The sequence below is a fragment of the Sturnus vulgaris genome, chromosome 5 (assembly GCF_052056855.1).
Source record: "Sturnus vulgaris isolate bStuVul1 chromosome 5, bStuVul1.hap1, whole genome shotgun sequence".
Lineage (NCBI taxonomy): Eukaryota > Metazoa > Chordata > Aves > Passeriformes > Sturnidae > Sturnus > Sturnus vulgaris.
In genome coordinates, this window is record NC_142247.1 from 40,546,420 (window position 1) to 40,568,705 (window position 22,286).

At 36.8% G+C, this 22,286-nt stretch overlaps 1 protein-coding gene across 48 annotated transcripts in view; it reads left to right on the top strand.

Annotated features, from left to right (window-relative positions):
- The window catches only part of NRCAM (neuronal cell adhesion molecule), a 152,115-nt gene extending 136,864 nt beyond the window's left edge, over positions 1–15,251 (top strand). For 26 of the 48 annotated variants that reach the window (XM_088165512.1, XM_088165518.1, XM_088165495.1 and 23 more), the window contains 2 exons: positions 3,086–3,164; positions 4,894–8,074. In XM_088165512.1, the coding sequence (XP_088021638.1) occupies positions 3,086–3,164; positions 4,894–6,724 (1,910 nt within the window). In that variant the 3' untranslated portion in view covers positions 6,725–8,074. Of the gene's footprint in view, positions 1–3,085; positions 3,165–4,893; positions 8,075–12,258; positions 12,317–12,879 lie in introns of those variants that run through there. The other 22 variants (XM_088165528.1, XM_088165529.1, XM_088165531.1 and 19 more) reach the window with 2 other exon arrangements.
- The last annotated feature ends 7,035 nt before the right edge of the window (positions 15,252–22,286 follow it).

Consider the following 22,286-nt stretch of genomic DNA (forward strand, 5'->3'; position numbering starts at 1 on the left):
GATAGTAAAATTCATCTGTTAGTAGCCCATTAAGACAGATCTCAGGCTTACTGGAAAATTACATTTGCTGTTTGTTTATTTTTACACTATGTAGATGGCAAATCAGTCCTATCATTTAGGGGGCTTGATAGAAGCCATCTGCCTATTGGTAGAAAACCTGAATCTATTTCAGAGTAAGAGAAGGATCTTCTTCATTCCCGGAGGGTTGTATCAGTGCATGACCTCTCTAGAGCGGTTTGAGCTTTGTTTGGAACATCACCACTAGGGCACATTCCACTTTCTGAAGTGCAATGTAGATGGGTTTAATCCACTAACATGAGCTGAATTAGAATTTATTTGGTCAGAAAGTCCAAATCGTAGCCACAGGTTATTTTAAAGTATGGGGAATGCATGTCACAGGATAAATCTCTTCATATGTTGTATTGTTTCGAATACCTTGAGTTCCTTCCCAGATTTGCATCATCATCAGCCTCTGCAGTTTTTCAGCTAAGTTTAAAATTACTATCCTTCAGTTAGGCTGGGGTTTTTTTTCTATAATTTTTTTCTTTCTAAGAGGAGGTGTAAAATAAGCACTTTTTTATAGTAGGTCTTGGAATGGCCAAGTATGTTTTACAATTTTTCATTAAAAATTGGAACTACACAATTTATGTCTTCTATCAAAACATGCATCCCTCCTGGTACACATATTACAAAAGGCATGTATGTATGTGGACATATAGGTATCATATATATATATATATCTTTCCCTGGTCTTATATTTCTTTCTATGGAGTTGCTCCATAGGCCAGAGCTCTGTTGAAATGGATGGTGAGAACCAGTTTGCACAGTACTGTCAGATAGGATCTCAGAACAGCTGTTGAGGATGAGTGGCTATGAATGAACTTCAAGTGGGCATCAAAAGATAATCTGATTTTTCATTCTTCTATTCTATCTACAATAGAAAGTACAGCTTCTAAATTTAATGTAAAATCTTAATTTTATGAAAAATTATTTTCTCCTAAGCTTTGGAAATAACATAAATGATTATTTAAAGTCAACTCAAACTTCTTGAAGTTCATACTGTTGATTTGGACATGAGAAACATGGATGCATTTAGAAAAGTACAAAAGAAAGTCCACACTTTGTTTTACTTTCTCCTGCTTGTTTTGACCAGTGCACTTCTGGAAATCTAGTGTCAGGGAACACTAAGAACTTTAGCTCTTCATAGGGAAATCTGCTGGAATAGAATAGCAGATTATTTTTATGAGAAAATCACTTTATAAAGTACAAGAATCATACTCTGCCCAATCTAACTGTTAGATTGTTTTACAGAGAGAACAAAGATTTGTAGTGACAGCAAAAATTAGGTAAGAAAAGTTTCTGTTCCAACTGCCTATCCCTATGAAGAAAACAGATGATTAAGGAACACAGTGTTACATAGAGTTGTATGACAGGCTGAATACATCATCTTAAGGTTTTTCCCTAATTTTTGGATTTTTTCAAAGAGAAAACGAGATAACAGAGGATATGGAGAAAGTGATTCAGGTGACTGAAACAAGTGAAGTGATGAAACTGAAAAGAGTAGGGAGGATGTGGAGTGAACCACCATCTAGAGGAGGGTGAAACAGAGGTTTTGAGTGAAGGTGTAGAGAGGAGCTGGATGCTAAATTTGTCATTACTTTGTGGATCCTTGATATTCTGTCCTTTTTTGCTGGTCTTCAGAATTATTATTAGTTGTAATGTTTTTTCACACACAGATACACATGCATATACACACACATAAATAAAGGTGGACCTGAGCTATTTATAAGATTTCCAGAATCACAATGTACTGGTGTTTATAGCAGTGACTTTGTATTTCTTGGGTCATTGCAAATGTACTGTTCCACAGGTAGTGACAAATGGAAAGCACTAAGATATGAAATCTATGAAAATTTGAGTTATGAACTGTTTTTCATCATAATTTTTGCATGTCATCTTGAGGATGCCTGTAGTTTGTAGAAAGTAATCAATTACTTCGGTATGAAATTATATCAGCCTGATATATCTCAAGGTGTAATTCATTATTGCAATTATGGACTTAGTAAACACTGTCAGGAATGATTCATATCCTCTTAAATAACGGTACATAAATCAGTGACGTACAAATAAAGTGTGGAAATTACCAGAGTAAAAGACAAGAGATTGTGTATTGGACTGTATAACTGTATCTGCTAGACAAGGGAAAGATACAAATAGATGCCAGAAAAACAGAAATGAAAAGGCAAAGGGAAGAACCATAAATATAATTCTTAAAGTCAGTATATTGTTTTTTCCTGTCAACACTCTTAACTTACAGGAATATATGTCATCTGTAAATATCTGACTTCTCAGATGCTAGTGAGTTTCTGTGTCAATGTGCTATATTTATTATTTTATAGGGACAAGTTATATGCCTGGATTTTTTCCCATCAGTGAACAAGTATTAAACCTAAAACCAGAATGTGCAAGAGATACAATTTTGTAAAATGCAGGTTCCAGTGTATATGGCTTTGCATTGGGTTTGATCATGTTGTAGAAAAGAAGAAATTAACAAATCATGCCTAGTTTTTTGAGAATTATTAATAATGGAAAAAAAAAAGTAAAATTCTCTGGAGACTACCTGAAATTAAAGCAGAAAATGTACAAACCAACAGAGAATAAAAGTGAATCTGATTCAGTTTTATTGATCAGGATGAGAAGAATATGAAGAGAAAAATAGAAAACATTGTTAAGTAGAACTAAATAATTCAAATTTGATTAAACAATAGCTGTATTAATAATCTAAGTAAATAAGTTATTTTAATAGGATTTTTAACAGTTTTCTCTCTTTAGTGCTAGAAATAAAAAAGAAAAAAATCTGCTAATATGAAATTACATACAATCATACTTGAATTAAAACAAAATTCTATAACTAATTAACAGATATTTTTCTTCAAAATAAAAAAAAAAGAAATGGCCTAAGGACCCATTTAAAAAAAAAATTCAAACCACATTCCTGCCAAATATGATCAGTTTGAGAAATTAAGGTCTTAGACTTTCTCATCTTGCAGTTTCATGATAAAAATTACTATTTCAAATATTTTAGTGAAGGAAAAGGAGGATGCACATGCTGATCCAGAAATACAACCTATGAAGGAAGACGATGGAACATTTGGTGAATACAGGTAAGCAGCTGATGTGATTTTTCATATTCGCTGTTCATGTCACACATGTATTGTATATAATATCACACTTATTAATTTAAAACTAACTTTTTTTTCCATGTCAAAGATTCTGTATCCAGTATTATTTAGAACTAAAAATAGCATTTCAACCACACCATTAGAAAAAATAAAAATATCTAAGTTTAGTATAAGCCATTTGCTAATGCAAGGTGAAAACTGGATTCAAACACAATTGTATGTGTTTGAAAGTCAAAGTGTGGAATCTTTATCTTTCAGATAGTTCAAATGCCAGATACAGTGTCCTTTCAGTTAGGGCACTATGTTAAGCAGTACAGTTTTTGAAAATAGCTGAAGCCTAATAAAGACAATCTGGTGTTAAGTTCACTGGAAAAAAATGTGTTTAAAATAGCTGCCAGTACTAACATCTAATCCAATAACAAAGAAGTGATGTTGTACACAGAGGTGAAGGAGTGCCCTACAAGAATGGAAATCTCCCTTTCATGTATTTCAGTACAAGATATATAGCAAGCAACTTCAAAGCATGCAACACAGCTCTTATTCATGACTCTCTTCCTTTATAGTAAATGCAGTCTACCAAATCTGGCATTACCAAAACTATTCATAACAGCTGTGAATATAGCTTATTAAATAAGCACTTTATTTGGATTTTTATTAGTGCAAAAATAATATTATTTTCTAAAGAGGTCACTACGATTATATTTTATGTGGTGTTACATTAGATTTTATAGTGCGTTCCTCTGTCAAAAGCAGTGTAGAAGTCCTTTATTATTTACAAATGTACATAGAAAAAGCACGTTTTTTTCAAGAAGGATCTATTTTGTTGCCGTAGCTTCTTCATAGAAGGGAAAGGTACATCTTGATCTGACAGGACTAGATGTACAGTTCTGAATGCTAAGGAGCAGTTTCTGTTTATTCTTCTTTGATTAAAAGCAATATACTCCATTCTTAGGTAAATGAGTTCAGAATGGTATTTTATTTGAGCTGTAAGTGCATATGAATTACTAAATTCAACTGATAAAAAGGGAAATGTGCAGCAATCTTTGGAAGTAGAGTTTAAAAAGTACAGTATAAGTTTTCCCGGGAAGCCTAATTTGCATAATCCTTTATTGCTCCACTGGTTCTTGATACTTGTAACTTTCTGCAGCAGAAACTGACCTTTGTACAGAATTGTACAAATGATATGACCTCAATACATGTTTTCTCAGGCCTGGAATAAGTATTCAAGCTTGCTTTCATGTGTGACCTGTAGCAAGATTTGAATGTATGTCTCCATATTTAAGTGGCTTGAGTTGATCTAAGGAATGATCTAGAGCTTTATTAAATTATTTTATAATGCATTTGTTCACTCATGTCTGGTGAATATGAGCAGATGCCTGCCAAGCTTTCACACTTGTTCACATGAAATTCATTCTATGTACCCTGCAAAAACTCCTTTTAAAAATGTATTTCTGTGTAATTAGTCTATATTGGGCTTTCCTCTTTTTTCCTTAGAGACAGGGCAGGAGCAGCAACCAGTCAGATTACAGAAGATATCTTGTCACCCTCTCTGCAGCCCAGCATCACTGCAGTCACTCAGTTCCCAGTTTGTCTGCCTCACATGATGCGGTGCTTCTTTGAGGAAAAAGGGTATAGGGTTTCCCTTGGAATAAAATGTAATTTTTGAAAGATCTAGGAATTCGAGTATTTTGAACTTTTTTCATCACTTCAGGTCCATGTCTGCTTGGACAGGAAAGAAACTGGACAAGGAAAAGAAAAGAAAAGGTAGCTGTGCCAATTCTCGTGAAGCAGACCCTGTCTTTACCAAAGCAAAGTCTGTGAGATCTGACAGATCCAACTTCTTCAGAAGGTCAGGGGATCAATGCCCCAGCACCAAATCAGAGACCTCCTACACCAGGAGGAGGGCTAGGCAGTCTTCAGAGTTTACAAGGGTTAGTTCTTTCTCTGCTTCCCTCTGCCAAGAGGAGAAGAGGTCAGACGAATGGAAGTACAGGCATGGCTCTAGACATCATGCTTCTGAGCAACAGATAATGGGGTCGGAGGAGGGCTCAGATTCTCAGGCAGGACAGCCACCCCCTTTCCAGCAACCCCTCAGCTGCAACTCAATTGGTGGCTTACTGGCAAGGCAGCATTCTTCTCTCCAGCACTGGTGCAGCCGGACCCCAGACTACAGCTCAGATTCGGAAGACACTCAGAGCTCCTGCCACAGGAAGGTAAGACCTTCTACTTCTACTCACTTCTCTGAATCCGAAAAGAATTCACTAATGAAATCTGTAATCTTGCCTGAACTGGCCACTGTCTTAAAGGATGCTTTGACAGCAGCCAGACAAAGTATAACATCTGTGGCACAGGCTAGGACCCATTCAATAAAGCATCCCAGGGTACCAATTGCAGAAGTTCCACTGGTTCCTTTAGATGCATCTGGGAGCAGTTCCCAGACTTCTGAGTCTGATCATATGGACAGTTTAAAAGATCAAACTGCTTCTGGGAAGGAGAAACCTGAGGCTGTCAAGGCCTTGGAGGTTGAATCAGCCCCTGAAGACGGGGAGGTGGCATCTGAGTCCTCTACAGAAGATCCAGAAGGACCAGATCCTCTGCGCAAATTTGACATGGAGAATCAGAATTACCTGTTTGAACACATAAAGACGGTGCTAATGCTAAAATCTGAATGTGCTTCAGAAGAACTGCTTATCCCATCTGAAGAAAGCAAGGTAAATAATGCACTTCCTATCCATTCAGCTGTGGAAGATCTTGTCTGCAGGATTTGGGGTAATCCTGAAGCCAAGCATGAAGCCCCATCAGTCCTACGTAAACTCTATCCTCTTCCAGTGGATAAAGCTGCTTTGTGGGGGACCTTGCCAGAGGTAGACAGAGCATTGGTTACTGGTGATTCTGTGCTGTCAGTGCCTCATAATAAAGATGCTCTCCCTAAAGATCCTACTGACAGAAAGATTGAAGAAGCAATCAAAAGATCTTTCAAGCTAGCTGCAGCCCAGCTTGGAGTATCTATCTACTGCACTTATGCTTCTAAAGCTTTACTAATATGGTTAGAGGAAGAACGAGCCAGATTCAGAAAGAAATGGGTCCCATCTGGTGCCATGCAGAGGAAACACAAGCTGTGTAAAATTGCAGCTAGTTTTATCCATGATGCAGCTGAGGATTTTCTTAGACTCACTGTTAAAAATGTGGCATGCCTCACTGTAGCCTGGAGAGCTCTATGGCTGCGTCCTTGGAGCTCATCACTAGGTCTGAAATATAAACTGCTGTCTTTACCATACACAGGGGGCAAGCTATTTGGTGAATCCTTAGTCCAGATCATGAAGGATTTCTCAGAACACAAGCACTCCTTACATCAGATGAAAAAAAAGAGTTCTGCAGAAAGCTCTTCCTGTTCTCCTCACAAGTGTCTGAGCTCCTTGCGTTCTCCTCCAAAGTTCAAAGGAGGGAAAGGAAAGTATAAGGTCTCACAATCATTTCATGCCAAGTACAAAAAGACATCTCACTTTCAGAGAGATACCAGACCATCTAGAGGAACTTTCTAAGAACACAGACTTGCTTCCTAGTTTCTCAGGAACTGAGAAGAGTGAAAGACATGGAAATGTTTCAATATTTCTGGACAAATAAACCCAGTGCTTAGAAAATTAGTTGTTTCAAAATAAGATTTAAAGTATGAAGTTACTTAAATCTTAATGACTAATTAAAATATTCTAGAGAAATCATAGCTCTCAGTTTTAGGGAAGGGTTTTTTCACATTTCATTTCTAGACTTCCTAGTGGTCTTGGGATGGTTTGGGTTTGTTTGAAGTTTTGCACTCCTCAACTTCAACTAAGAGAGTACTTTCTGTGTGAGAGTTGTCTGGTCTGCAGGACCAGACAACATCAGATTTTTCTGCCCTATTGATCTAGTGAAGAAAGTCATGCTTTAGAAAATGCAGGTGTTTCAGGATCCATGGAATAATTGTGGATCCTGGATGGATGTGGATGGTGGTAAAAGGGAAAACAAAAGTTTGAGTTTTCCCAAGCTACTAGAAGGAAAACAGAAGGGAAAGAATTAATAACAAAGTTTAGCATCTGGTGTTGCGGACAGGATGAGTGTGTGAGGAACGTGATGTTTTGGTAAAAGCATGTTTACAAGAAGTGTAGCCTTCCTTGGACCAATGAGCTTATTCTATCTTTAGTTCAACGAACCAGTCCATAAAAATGTGTCTACTCCTGCAATAAATCACTTCTTCTGCTTACTAGATGAAGCCTGTGTTGCTGTATCTTTTCACCACTCCCTAGCCTTACAGCAACAGATGGATTCCTTCATTTTTACATAATAAGGGAAAACAGTACCTCTGTAGCAATCTGCACTGCATTCTCAGTGGTTTTCTGAGTTGTAGAAGACTGAGAAAGTGAATTGTGGACAGTCAATGTCTACACCAAGAAACTGCAAGAAACAGAATAAGTACCACAGATGTGTGTTGAGGTCAGCCTAGGTGTATAAATAAGCCTAAATTTTCCTCCTGGTCCATAAATTGAGAGAAATGAGGAAGTTATGACAGTTACAGACTCATGGGTTCATGGGCAGGAATAGTGGAAGCAAGCAACTACAAGGGTAGGACAAAAGTCCAGTGGTCTGCAGAATGTTCTTAGGAAGATAGAACAGGACAAGGCAACTGCAACTACAACTACAGTAGTAGGATTGCTAGTGTGGTAACACAGGATTTTTGCACATTTTGATGAATTATTTGGCCTCCTTTCTTCAATATTTTGACACATAGTATTTTTCCAAAAATTCTAGGATATGCTGTGAGACACTGTGGCAAAGAGTTCTGGGATTGCTAGATAATATATTACTCTTCCTTATTCTTCTGGATTGATTAACAATGAAAATAAAGTTTGTAACTACAACTGTGCAGTTTTTTCTCTTGTAGTTACTTAACTTGAAGCTTAGGTGTGTTTCCACAGGGACCTAGCCATGATTTGTGCTCCAGGACTGTAATTTCAAGCTTGGTCCCTTCCAGAACAAGAGATTATCTCTATGTATTGACTGCCTGAAGGACTTAACAGTCAAACTGGATCTGGCAGTGGCCTTACTGTATTCTAATTTATGCACATGTACTTTCTTTGACAATTTTTATTTTATTTCTTAAATACTTGTGTGATTAACAACTTTTTCAACGCATTGATTTTTAAAGCCAGAGCTTCATCACCCAGTTTTTCCAGCTTCTGCCAGGACTGAAGATTGAGTATTACAGAGATGTTAATGAAAAATTACTCAGAAGACTAATATAGGTGTACTTAAGTCTTAGCTAAATAAGAAATAGTAAAATGTTTTGAAGTCTGGATTGACTCGAATAATATTAAGGAGTCACAGTCCTAATAATTTAGGAGTGTGAGCAGAAACCTGCTAGGTACAGGGACAGAGTATGCAGGGAATTCATAGCAGAAGGTATTTTTGTGGCTTTACCTGATTGCTTTTACTTAAACATTTCTGGGCTATTGATCTGAGGTCACAGAAAAAGGAATTTACTGCCAAGAATTTTCATCTTCTGCATCCAGTTTCTGTGTCCCATAGCCCAGAAAGCTTCACCCACTTTGTTTTTGTTACCTTTCACCTGACAGTTGTGCTGTAAGGAAAAGTAGTATATTGCTAACCATATATTGAGTCTTTTTGCATGTCTGTGAATGTGGCAAAGTTTAGTTGGGAATTAGTTGCCTGCTGGACTGCAGAGGCATCGTAAAAGTGTCTTCCCCATTCTGACTGGTTGCTGCATGTACCCATATCTAAGGAAGAAAAATTGAAAAGTTGAAAGAAGAAAGGAGATTTCAAGGTACATATTTCTTTCAATAACTGATAAACTTGCGAAATTATTTTTTTAAACAAATAAATGTGTACTTTGCACTTATGTTATTGTTACCTTCATATTTCTTATATCTCTTAATAATTAGCTTCAAGTTTTATGTGTTTCATTAAACTAAGAAGAAAAAGAAACATATTAATATAATAGTAATCATTAATGATTAATATTCAAATCATACTTTTAGAGTATACTTTTATATTAAACATTTTTCATACTGAAGTGTATATGGTACATATAAGTACTTATCAAAATGATTGGTACATATGAGTCTTCTTTGATAAATTTTCATCCTTAAAAAGATACTAGTATGGAATTTATTTATATAGCAAAAAATAATAAAAGTATGACTACACTTAACTTCCATGGCTCTAAATAAAGAATTCGTACCCATTCTCATCTCATGTTTGGTTCCCTTCCAGTATTGTTTTCTGACTATTAATTATATGCACTGCATAAACGACACTTTAAAAATCTTCAATTTCCCGCTGAAATTTTAGTCAACCCAATTTTTAATATCACAGTATTACACTAGGGACATAATAAAAGTCAGTAAACAAAACCACAAATAGAAACTGAAAGAAATTATGATTTATCCTGATTGCATTTTGGAATAGTTTTATGAACAATTATAAGCAAGGTTGGCAAACCTTGTGGGTACAGTATCAACATTTATGGCTTTAGCATGTTTTGGCAATATAATATTATGTATTCTGCAGCCTAAAATGTTCTATAGCTCTTTCTAATATAATTCAGCAGCTTTTGCAGTTTGCTTCCTGGGGAACAAACGGACAATACATTCATTTTGCCAGAGCACCAGAGCCCCTCGTCAGTTTTGAACCCCCAGGGTAGCAAAAGTGTTGTACAAAACATTGATGTGTTCACTTCTTTCTCCTTCTCCTATTTGTTTGGTTTTTTTCATCTTTCTTCCTCAATTTCTTTCTCTTCCACCCAAAACACTGTGTTCATCTGAGTAGATAATCCAGTTTGATACAGAAAATATGGTACCGTGGCATATGTTTTCTTTTCTGAACCAGGAGTAGAAAGCATCTTGGATAATCCCACATGTTTTTCCAATGCCAGTCCTGGCAGAACCTCTCTCTAGACTTACATAGTGCAAAAAGTGAAGGAATTCCCGGGTTCAGATTTGATTTTTGCATTTGCTGTGACTGTGCTCTCACACCAGTGCCCACCTCCCTGCAGATACACTCATGAGTAAATCTGAAGTTTTGTTTGCTTTTAATTATAGAGATAGTAGAATTCACATCCTGACTAAAACATAGAAAAATCTTGTACACAATGCAACCGTGTAAGTACTTCCTCATTGTTTGTCTTTTTGCAAAACTTTGTTTGCAAAAATATAAATAAGCAGAACTTCTCATACTCAGATTTTTCTAAATTGTAAAGGCAAATCAAGCTTTTCATTGGATTAAACACAAAAATGTTGATATTTTTAATACAGTAGCAGAATATTATTTATTTAGGTATATTCCAACCTAGTGAATTACACTGGCTAGGGTCATACTTTAGAATATTTGCACATAGATTCATAACCAATTGGAATATTATACAATTGCACTTTTAATTTATTTTAATTTCGGCATATTATGGTGTAAGGAATTATTAAGTTATTCACCTGGAATTCAAAAACAAACCATATGCCAGTGTTCTTTCCTTAACAGAAAGCAGATCTTTCATGGGACTCGGACTGGTTACAATTTCAAAGCAGGGGGCTGGCCTTCATTTGACTGGAACAGCCTGTTTCAATGACTCTTAATACCTTCTGATGGGGGCATTGGAGAAACTACATTGTGTATGAGTATTAAATACTCAATTCCATCTTCAACCTTTCAAATATAGGGTCCTTCCAAAATGAACTCTCTTCAGTAATGTCTCTATAATCTGCTTGTGTTCATAGTGTTATAAACATTTTCACTTTGCTGCTGGATTTTTGAAATTTTGGAGTACAGTCTTTTAAATATTAGTGGCCTGTATGTTTGCAGCACCAGTGAGCACAGGTCAATGACAGACATTTATCCTCATGCCTTGTACACAGCAGTAAATAAAACATCAAGCCTGATACAGTCACATTTAGAGGTTTTGCTTTTGTGTCCTTTGAGCATGAAGATTCTCACACATGTAAATGAGAGATATTCCTACCACTTTTTTTCCAGTGTATATGCAGAATGAAAATATCTCTGGTATGCTTTTTCTGTAAGTATATGCATATTAGAGGTGGCCTTCTTTTAGAATTTAATTACTTAGTATTTTCCAAAAAAACAAACAAAACAAAAAAACAAAAACCAAGCAAAAAAAGATTATGAGATGAGGAGAAACAGCTTGATGGAAAATGGGTGTAATGGTTTTCTAGCAATAGTTGCTCAACAAGGCTTTTGTTGGCTAACTATATGATGTGTGGCTTTGTACATGCTACATAATATATAGATATATGGTTTCTCTGGGTGTTCAAAGGTATTAATTAGGGAAAAATGCATTATTGGAAGAAATAAGATGTTAAGTTTTAGGAATTAGAGGATTAAATTAATTTGCTGACAATATATTCAGCCTGGTGTTCTAGAAATTGTAAAATGTAATTTCGTTTCTTTAATATTTTTTATGTTTCTTTATATTTCCCATCAGCTGTGAATCTAAATAAAAACCCCAAGCCACTTCCTTTTTTTGTACCCTATATGCAAATCAAGTCATATGTTCTGTTTAAGACAAGGTAAATAATTGCACCCAAAAGTGCAGCTGGCAATAGTGGGTTTCAATTAAAAATGCTTTGGAGCTGCTGCTGAAATCTTCATCTTGAAACTGAAGTGCAGGGTAAAAGATTCTGAAAAGAGCCCAACTATATCTATTTCATGAAATACAAGTCTACCACAGCTGCAAATTTTTTTGAGGATGCTCATGGTGCTGCAGCTGTTCCACTGACAAAGGAAAGACCACATTACTTTGCTACAGAGATCTCTACTGGCCTTTCTTTCCTTTTTCTGTTGTCCTTCAAGTCACCATCATCATCAGAACATTATCAATCATGGAGTAGGGCAGGGAGATGGATCTGATAAGAAATGAAAAAGAATAAGCATGCTCTCAACTCCTCAATTACAGCTACTGTAAGCTAAATTGTTGCTTTAACTGTAATACAGTAAATATTTTAGCAATTTTAAGAGCAACTTATTATTGATAAAATACTGATCACTATCAGGATATGGACTTTGCTTTTCTTCTTAGGCTATTTTCATTTGTTTCTTCTGCACCCTTTTAATGGAATATGTAGGTCTCTTGAAAGGTAAGGTTGAAAATTGCAAGTCTGGCCTGCATTATGTAACAAATTATTTGAAATGCAGCACTTTTATTTTCTTTATACTAGTAAAGAAAATCAGTATATTTCATTTAACTAAATTCATTCTTCATTCATTTTCAAGGAGTCAAAGAAATTAAGAAGTTTAACAGACTAACTTCACAGCATATCATAAGCTTGTTACTTTGGAGAACAAACAAATTATTTTTTTTATAACTTTACAATCCACTGCTTAATGCTTGCAGTTGCATCTACGTGGCCTCCAAGCCAAGGGCCCAGGTCTTACCACTGAAAAGTCATGCACGATGGGAAAAAAAAATAAAAGAAACCACAACTCCCCCTCCCTCCACTGAAGACATTTGCTGTTTAAACCATTCTTACACCATGTTTTCATTTGAACTGCATCATATTGATTTGTCTCTACAATGTGATGTGGGTTTACTAAAGGATTATAGGACTGCACACATGCTTTTCATAAACTCTGCATGCATGGCTGATTTTGTCTTAATAGTACATCAGTTAATCCCATGTTTGTTTGTTTGTGTCTCCAGCGATGCAGAGGACCATAAACCTCTAAAAAAAGGAAGCCGGACACCTTCAGACAGAACTGTGAAAAAAGAAGACAGTGATGATAGTTTAGTTGACTATGGAGAAGGTGTAAATGGTCAGTTCAATGAGGATGGCTCCTTTATTGGACAATATAGTGGTAAAAAAGAGAAAGAACCTGCAGAAGGAAATGAAAGCTCTGAGGCCCCTTCTCCTGTAAATGCCATGAATTCATTTGTGTAACCACAGAACTTGATCCCCTTGTATCTTCAGTTTGCTTAAAGCACTTGTACATCTTCCTTCTCATGTTATGAACACACAGGTAACGGAGCTCCTCACCACCAGATGTTAATGCTATGAGAATATGCAGGTTACCAGTACACAGCATAATGACACAGTAAGTGGTATGTTACTATGAATCAAAATAGAAAATTCAAATTTTGTTCAAAACTTGGGTATTTTTACTTTTTTTTTTAAAGGAACTGACACAAACAGTAACATCAACTTGTAATTTTGTTTCCTGTTGAAAATACAGTAATAATGCATGGAAAAACAAAACCCCTACACAACTTACAGATGATCTTGTGTACACTATAAAAACATGGTTTGACAATTTGTTATGCAGTCCTCAGCTGAATCCCTGGATATGAATTCCGTTCTCATTGTCAGAGTGTTATAGTAGTATTATATAGAACTTCAATGTCTTTGTGGACATTGTTGTGAAATTGGTGACTTAATGTCTAGCTATCATATGTCTTTTTGCAAGACAGTTAGGAACAGTATGTACAGTATATAATTGCTAAATGATTTAAGTAAGACACTTGCATTTGCTGATGCTTAATGAGACCCTATTATCTGCTCTTTGCTCCTATTACTTTACAGCCTTTTTAATCTATCAAGTATTACAGCAGTACAGTGTTCTATTTTTACATCAAAACACAGTGAATTGATTTTAGGGCATAAAAGATACACATTCCAATGCATTTTGGAATTTGTACAGTCACTGTAAGAAAAACTTTAAAAATGAGGGAAAATATTCCGGAAAACACAGGGCAAAGTACATTCAGTGCCTTTATACGATATGCATTCCGTAATGCGCTGTACTACTAAATCAGTTTGTGCAGTAAACTGTGATTAAGACTACTGTCATTGCCAAATAAAGGAAAAATGTGAAGAAAAAGAAGTGTTATGAAACTGTTGGGCTAAAAATGGAAAGTTTAAAATATTTAAAATTAAATGAAGAAGAGTCTGATTTTTTTTTCCCTTTAGAAAAAGCTTTCTACACAGTTACAGCACAACGTGTTTTCATGCCTTAGAGTACTTAAAACAAAAATGAAAACGACCAAACAAACAAAAATCCCAAAACACAACCAGAGTTAAATTATTTACTAACACAGCAAGGTATAAGCTCTTGTAAAATAAATCATTACAAACCCAAACCAGCTGACTCCATCGGTGAGAGCGCATTTCTCTCTGTGTCCCAGCCTGATCAGTGTGGCAGCTTTGTAATTATCTCCAGCCTGAAGCAGTGTGGGGGTTACTGCCTGGAACCACAGCATTCCATCTGACAAGTGCTAATACGGTTTATTGGTAAAGGATTACCCTTATCATTTAAAAAATTATTTTCTCGCATACTATATCAATCAAATGTTTACCTCCAAATATAAATTTTTATAACAACCTATGGTTGAAGGAATGCTCAGTTTCATTTGCCAATAAATTGGTTTTTCATAACTTGCATCAAGTTTAATTTTAAGTAAGCTTTTTATATGTAGATATTTTGTTGAATTTGTAAATACACTTAAAGCGTAGATGCTATATGCTTCTAGGTGTTACAGACAAATAAACCAAGAAAGCTTATGTTGTACTGTGTAAGAAGTATTATAGCCAATGGTGTGCATGGTATTTTAAAGCATCTACTTAATTTTTTTTTTTTTTTTTGCTGTGAAAACAAAATAGTGATCTGCTCATTTATTGCAGATTCCAACTGAACCATTCAGAGCTTTTGCCAGTGCACTACATTAGCCCATAGGACCTTGCAGCTTTCATGTATATATTGTAGGTAAAGCACAACTGAAGTAATCCCAAATGTAACCCAGCTGTAATGAGCTTCTTTTGCATCTTTGAGCTTTCCATTGGTCACTTTTTTAATGGGAACCGAAATATGAAATGGATTATATGAACATTGATTACAAAGCACAAAGAGAACATTTCTTCACAGGATTTGCCAATGGTTTTGGTAAAAAGAAATATCATTTTACTCTTATTTAATTGTAGATGCTGAATTATCTGTGCATGTGGGAGTAAACATACAGGCTCACTTCTGTAATAGTGCAACAGATTTTGTATTAAAAATAAATGTGGTTTTAAAATTTCACTGTTTGTTCTGTTTACACTAGCAATAAAAATCACATCGGATTCGTCTTGTAATTAAGAATTCAAAGTTGAAAAACAGCGTGAAAGAACTCTGACAGAATTTGTTCCCATGATGTTATAGAAGTTCCATTACTGCCACCAAATTATTTACTGAGTTGCATACCTTCACATGCTACCATTTCAAAAAATGGTACATTTGTCTGAGCATTTCCCATTGAAATCTACTATTTGCATTTTACTTCCATGGATGTTTTTATTATTTATTTAGTCATATTACTCCTAAGAAAAGGGCTGAAACCGTCATGTTCCATACCTGTAAGAGTGAATAAGAGAAAGTAAGAATGTTGATTTAAAATTAAGATCTCTCAGATAGGATCCGAAATAAGGATTTTGTGTCCTAAAGGAATTGTCTGACATACAAATTTATGGTTATCTGTTTTTAAATAGTATATGAAGTGAGGAAATTTTAGATATCGTCTTTTACAGTGCACAAAATCCATTGCAATGCTCTTTTCATATCTTGTCTATTCTATATGCGAATGGAAACAGATTGGGCAGGAGGGCAGCTGTTCTACATAGAAGACTTCAGGAAAGCCATGGATTCCTAGAGATGCAGGTGCTTCAGGAGAAGTATCCAAAAGTTGAAGTGTGGGCATGATGCTTGAAAGAGGGATCTTATCACTGAATCAGAAGCCATTCTATCAGCCTTTCCATAATTGGAAACTTCTGGATATTTCAACTCCTGTCATCTGCACAGACTCAGTTCTGGCACTTCTATCTTCAAATATCTTCACACTATCTTCAGATATGGCTGCCTTGGTTTTTGTACAGGTATCTGTTGATTTTTGCAGCAGTGTAAATTGTCTGGGAGATAAGAAATGCAGCTGTTTCTGTTTCAATTTAAAAAATATTTCCTGAAAAGAGGGGTCTGAGTTCCCTAGGCTTAGTTGGGAAGAAGGATTTCATACAGTAACAATTTTTGGAGACACACAAACATTATTTGTGCATGTTCCCCAAAGTGTACTAATACGTATAGTTGCTGTATTTTCCTTTTACTGATATACTTTTGCTTTTGATTTTATTCTCACTGAAGTGATTGTATAAATCCTGAGGGAATTAAAGAGGATACCCCAATGGTAATTTTTCTTGTAATCTATTCTCATATTGTTTCTAGGAAAATACAATTTCTTCATGGTTCCATGTAGCAGAGTGGCAAAATATTTGGGAACCAAATTCTCTTTTCCTGATGTCTGGTCTATTTTAAAACAGAAACCTTAAGAATTATATATGAAGAAATATTATCTACCATATGGAATTGTCTTCTTTTCTGAAAAAAAGAACTAGAGAGAAAAATCAGAAAAAGAATGAGATTCCAAACTTTTCTTGAAAGCAATTTTCCTTTGCTGTCTTTCTATCCCACTCCCTCTCTGCTTTCCCGCTTCATCTACCTTAGGAAAGAATATTTCAGGAAATTGGCAGAAGCAGCAACTGGTTTTGTGGGAAGATGGAAATAACTGAATGTGCTACTTGTAGGAATCTACCCCTAAATGATGCCCCTAGAGTGAAAATAAATCCAACTGCCCATCATGTTTTAATCTCTAGAGGGATCTCTGGCTGCTCTTTGTACATGAGGAGTGGAAACCAGACCAAACTGTCAGGATAAATACATGTCAGTAGGGCTATGAGAGACAGTAGATGTAATCCGTTGTGACTGTACGCAAGGAGAAAAATGGTGATCCCAGTGTTCTCATGAATTTTGGCAGCGAAAATATACAAAAAGTTTCTTACTGTGCTCACATGTAAATGAGCTGGTAAAAGAAAAATGTGATCATGTTCAATACCTGAAGAATGGATTCTTCATTTGGGGTTGGAGGAATTTGCCCTACTGTGAATTTGGCAGCACTGGCTTTGTCCCTTCGGGAAAGCTGCACAGGATAAATTGAAGTCAGCTGGCAAGTAATAGGTTTGCACATGTTTAAATTGGAGAGAGGCAGGGCAGGAGACAGCTCCTGTCACCTGGATTCAGCCAGCCTTTTGACCTGTTTTGTTTGCCCCAAGGTACTCAACTAAAATAAAGAAGTTTAGAAGGTAGTGTGGTTTCCCTTCCAGCTCAAAAAAAAATCCCCAAAACCCACGGCATCATGTCAGAAATCTAAGCCACTGATTGGATTTAATTCTGCCTGGCTTTCTATCACATTTTGGATATACGTGATGAGGGGAAACATACCTAGTTCATGCTGTACAAATATGGGTTTCAGACCTGAGCTTTCAAACAGGGAAAGTTTAGACAGTCCAGTTCTGGTGCCAGACTTAAAAAAAATTACCAGGTCTTATGATAATTGAGGAATGAACTATGCTTACCTTTGATGGTAAACTGTACTTGATATGTAGCTTGCAGAGGTTGCTGCTGTATTTCCCATGTCCAAAGACCTTTTAAGAGGGATGCTTTGGCTTTGATACCCAATATCTTACCTGAGAGAGGACAGCAGCCTCGTGTCTGCAAAGATCTAAAGGGCTTCAAGAATTCACAGGACTAAGGGAATAAATTAAGTTTTCTAAATGGCAGTAATATATGTACTGTAGTGAAAGAGAGTTACGGTCATGCTGGCATGAAAAGTTTGCCTGTCTGTTGTGACAAGAAGGGGTAGGGAAAATGAAACTGTCAGGACTGAGAAAATGCAAGAAAAAAGGTGTAATATCTGAGGTTTCTTGGAAAGAATTGAGAAACAGCCAGTACGATAGCTGGCCTGAAGGGCGAAAAGAGAAAAACAGACAAATGGCAGAGGCAGCAGGAGCCCTTGCTAGTGTGGAGCAGCACAGCCTGCTGGGCACAGACCAGACTATCTGTTGGTGACAAACAGCATAAAACAGATCGATCATTCTCCCTCCAGATTTAAAAAAAAATATTATTTAATTAGTTATTGTTCTAAGAGACTTAGAAAAACCAATCTTAAAAATATCTATCAAACAATTGGAAATTGCCAAGAAGTTTGTAGGTTTGGCATAGGGGAAGTACTAACCAGCTGGACAATCAAACACAAAGCAGTTGCTTTGATTTCCTTACTTTTTGAAGAAAGCTAAAATTATCTCCTGGAAAGCACCTGCTTTCTGCAGGACAAGGCAATCTGAAGAGATCCTTTTCCCTTTTCTTAGGAATTTGACTAGTGGTGTTCCAGTAATATAAGGAAAGTGGGCATTTTCCTAGGTGTTGATAAGGAAGATACAAGGGAGCCACACAAACTGGTAGATGAAGAGCCTACATGGTGAGGACTCCAGACATGGAATACCAGAATTAATGTTTTTAAAGAGACTCTTCAAGAATAATACTGAAGAGAGGAAGAAATAAAAAGACAACCAATTGCAACAGTTTCTGGACAAGTCAGAGGATAGATGAATATAAAAGAATGCTGACATGGACAGGAATAGTTTGATTTTCAGTAAGGAGAGGGAAAATGGCCTTTGCTAGGCTATGTGATGGCCTGTAGGCACACACACCACATGAAGAAGCGCAAGAAAACTGGTTACCCTGCCTGTAAGTGAATACTATAGCTTTAATTTTCTAGCAGTACACAACCATAATTTTTAAATATAATTATATAACTTGAACAATTAGCCAGCAAGAACTTCTCTTTAGCTGAGATTGTTTTTCCTTCCTGTCCTTTTCACTACAGGTGCTTAGTTCCAAAGTTTTGCCTCAATAAGGAAAGAGCCTGCGCTGTTCTACTACAATTAGGCAATGACCATAAACTTTATCAAAAGGGAAACTCATATATATTTTTCTAAAACAACCTGATTTATCTCTTTTATAATGAGAGGCAGACAAGTCTTCAATCACTAGCATTTAAGTAACGGGCCACTAGAGGGAAGTTACCCTTATTGGTTAGCAGAAGTCCAAAGCATCTTAAGTTCACATCCGATGTTAATGGATATAAATGCGTGTGTGTGGATGTGTGTGTGTAGAAATGTGTATATATAAAGGCACTATAAAATAGTGATTAAAAAGAATACGACACAAGGTCATAATTATTCACTTGTTTTGTGTAACACATTAATTCCGTTTGTCTCTGCAACAATGACCTTATTCTAATTCAACCATTTGTTACCATGATTGTAAATTGCAGGGACATTTGGGGCAGAATTGCTGCTTGAAAAGTAAACTGGCAAGAATTATGGGACAGGGATGCTTGGTCTGAAATTCGGCAGATAACCCTGTCCCAAAGGCTTTTTTGAGGCAGAATCAGAAGCCAGATGAATGTCTTGCTTGTCTGTCAGTTCCCAGATATGTGTCTGTAGGTATGTGTGCCTGGCAGCTGTACAATAATAAAGATTTTAAAAATGGTGTTGACCTGGTTGGTGTGTAGCCAACTAGCTCAGCTTTTGGAATTAATGTGAAGCCTACACTGCCACAATAGGTTTGGAAAAGTGCTGCCTGGTGCTGCTGAACCTGTGCAACTGGAGGGGACAGGTCCCCATGAGAAGTCCAGGAGTGCAGCCCGGCTGGGCAATGTGTAGGGCAGCGCTTCATCTCACTGAAGTACCATACTTGATCTGTTTTTGAATTTTTCGGGATTGCCCTTAATCTCTGTGTCAAAGAGGAAAAGCTTAAGGTCTTGGCACATGAAGATGGGAACATCTGGTCAGGCAGCAGATTGCTCTCTGCCCCACAGCCCCGGCTCTGAGTCTTGAGGGCGCTCCTGTAAGAGCGTGGCCAGGACGGTGACCACCGCTAAGTGTTGCATCAGGATGGGTAACACACGGCACATTTCCAGTGTCGCAGCCCCAGGAGTCCTGCTGCTCTGAAATTAGATAAAGAAATGCTGAATTGATTCACGTTGTCACACAGCATCATCTTCAGAGGGACTCTGCCTGCGGGAACCAGCTCAGCACGTCAGGGCCCATTCATGTGAGGACAGAAGCTCTGCCCTTTGGGATTGGCATCACATCATCCTTGTGGTGGCAGTGAGGGGTGGAAGGGGGAGGCATCTGCAGGGTGTGCACAGCTTTGTAGCTGGAGTCCTGTTGCATGGATCGGGGCAGTAGAATAAAATAAAAAAAGCCTGAGGTGTTAAGAAAATAACAGAAGATTTCAAGACACAACTATAGAAAAATCATTGTATATCAGAATCATACCAAACAAGAAGGTGCATGCTTGCTTTAGAGATGGGAATACAGCCACAGGTTAATGATTAACAATGAAGAAAATTTAGCAAGTGTTTTCTTTTTGTTGATGGTGAGAGCAGAGAGGCTGAAAACTGGAGCCCAGGACAGATATTTCAGATGGAGCAGCAGTCTGCACCCTGCCAAAGCCACTGAAGCTGCTTTCATTTACACCAGCTGAGACTAGTGCTTGTGGCATTTTAGGCAGGTCTTCAGGCAGAGCTTTGAATATAATGAATATTTTTTAGTGAGTAACACTCTAATAGAATGTCAGGGTCTCTCCACTAATGACAGCAGCCTCAGCCTCCGGTGGGAACACCACAGCCACAGCCAGTTTATGTGTTGGAGATATTAATCTATCAGAACTGTGATATTTTGTTTCTAAATAATTTATTTCAGCCTGCAACTGAAAAACATTCTACTAAAAATATTTAAAAAGCAAAACACTTTAATTATGTACCTAATTTTGGTGAGATTATTGTTCATCACTTGTCCACTAAGAATTTGTAATAATAAAAATAATGTAACAAGCCCATTGCAGAAGCATAGTCCATGTTTTTATGTGTCTTGCTCTCAGGGTGTGCATTTTAATTCTACACTTAAAAGCTTGGAGAGAATCACTGCAATATCCTTTTTACTTGTAGATAAAACTTTCTATTTTAATGTCTGGAATTTGATGCTCCATGTGAAAAATAAGAGAAGAAACAGGATAAATTTCACTATCACTCATAAGCTTTTCTGCATATTTAGTTCTGGGTTTGATTGTGTGTCAGGCTTTTTTTTTTAATACATGTAGAAGGATAGGTTTCAAGAGTGATTTACATCTATTCATCACTGGATTATGAGGTTTTCAGTAAAATATTCAGAGTAAGATTATTGTATACCATAAGACTTTGTCTGTCAAAAATCTGATGTGACAGTCAGTGTAACCTAGTCCTGCATTTCCCTGTAACTCAGATTTTTATGTCAAAGAAGCTCTCCATGTCAGACTTGAATTGGTATAAAAATTCACAGGTACTGAATTTGAAATGTTCAGCTACTTCAAGTGACAAAAGATAGTGTATGAAACACATGGATTGCTCTAGTTCAAGACAAATGAAAAAAACCCAGTAAATTCTGGAGAGGTTAGGGGGTTGATTTCTATTGAAGATAACATAAAGGGAAGCATATAGGAGAAGAAATTGTAGCCTTGCTAAAAGTCTTGACATTGGTTTATGTCCTGGTCTCACATCAAGAGCTACATTTCCTCCACCCCACTTGCAGCCTTAAGGAGAGATCTGCCCTGAGGCAGGGCTCTCACCCAGGGCCAAATCCTATCACCATCCCAGAGAGGAAGAGTTATGGGGGAGAAAGGTCACTAAAGGAAGGGTAATCCTTGAAGCACATTTGATTTTCCACTCCTTCAAAGTGCTAGATGAACATCTTGCACAGTAATCAGGCACGCATTGGGAGCAGTTTCTGCAAATAGGGTAGCTGTGGTCACTTGATGTAACTTTGTCTTAACAAATATTTTGTTATGTATTTTGAATTTAACTTTATAAAGAACTGACACTGGAGTTATTTATTTATTAAAAAAAAAAAAAAAAAAAGGAATAGAGCGTAAACCAAGGCTTTGTGCACTTTTAATTCAGACCAGCAAATACAAATAGACCAGTGTGTTACCACATAGAAGATCAAAGACACATGAAGATACCCATCTCAGTTGTCAAGATCATCCCTGTTCCTGACATAGGGCAGAGACTTGCACTGGCACAGAGATGAACATTTACCAAGGTTAGGAGACACCAGCCTGCCCAATGTCATGAGGCTCCTCATCATGGGAATGGCCCTGAGCCACTCTTGCACACTCAAAGAAAATGTGCAAAAAGCATTATTTCCA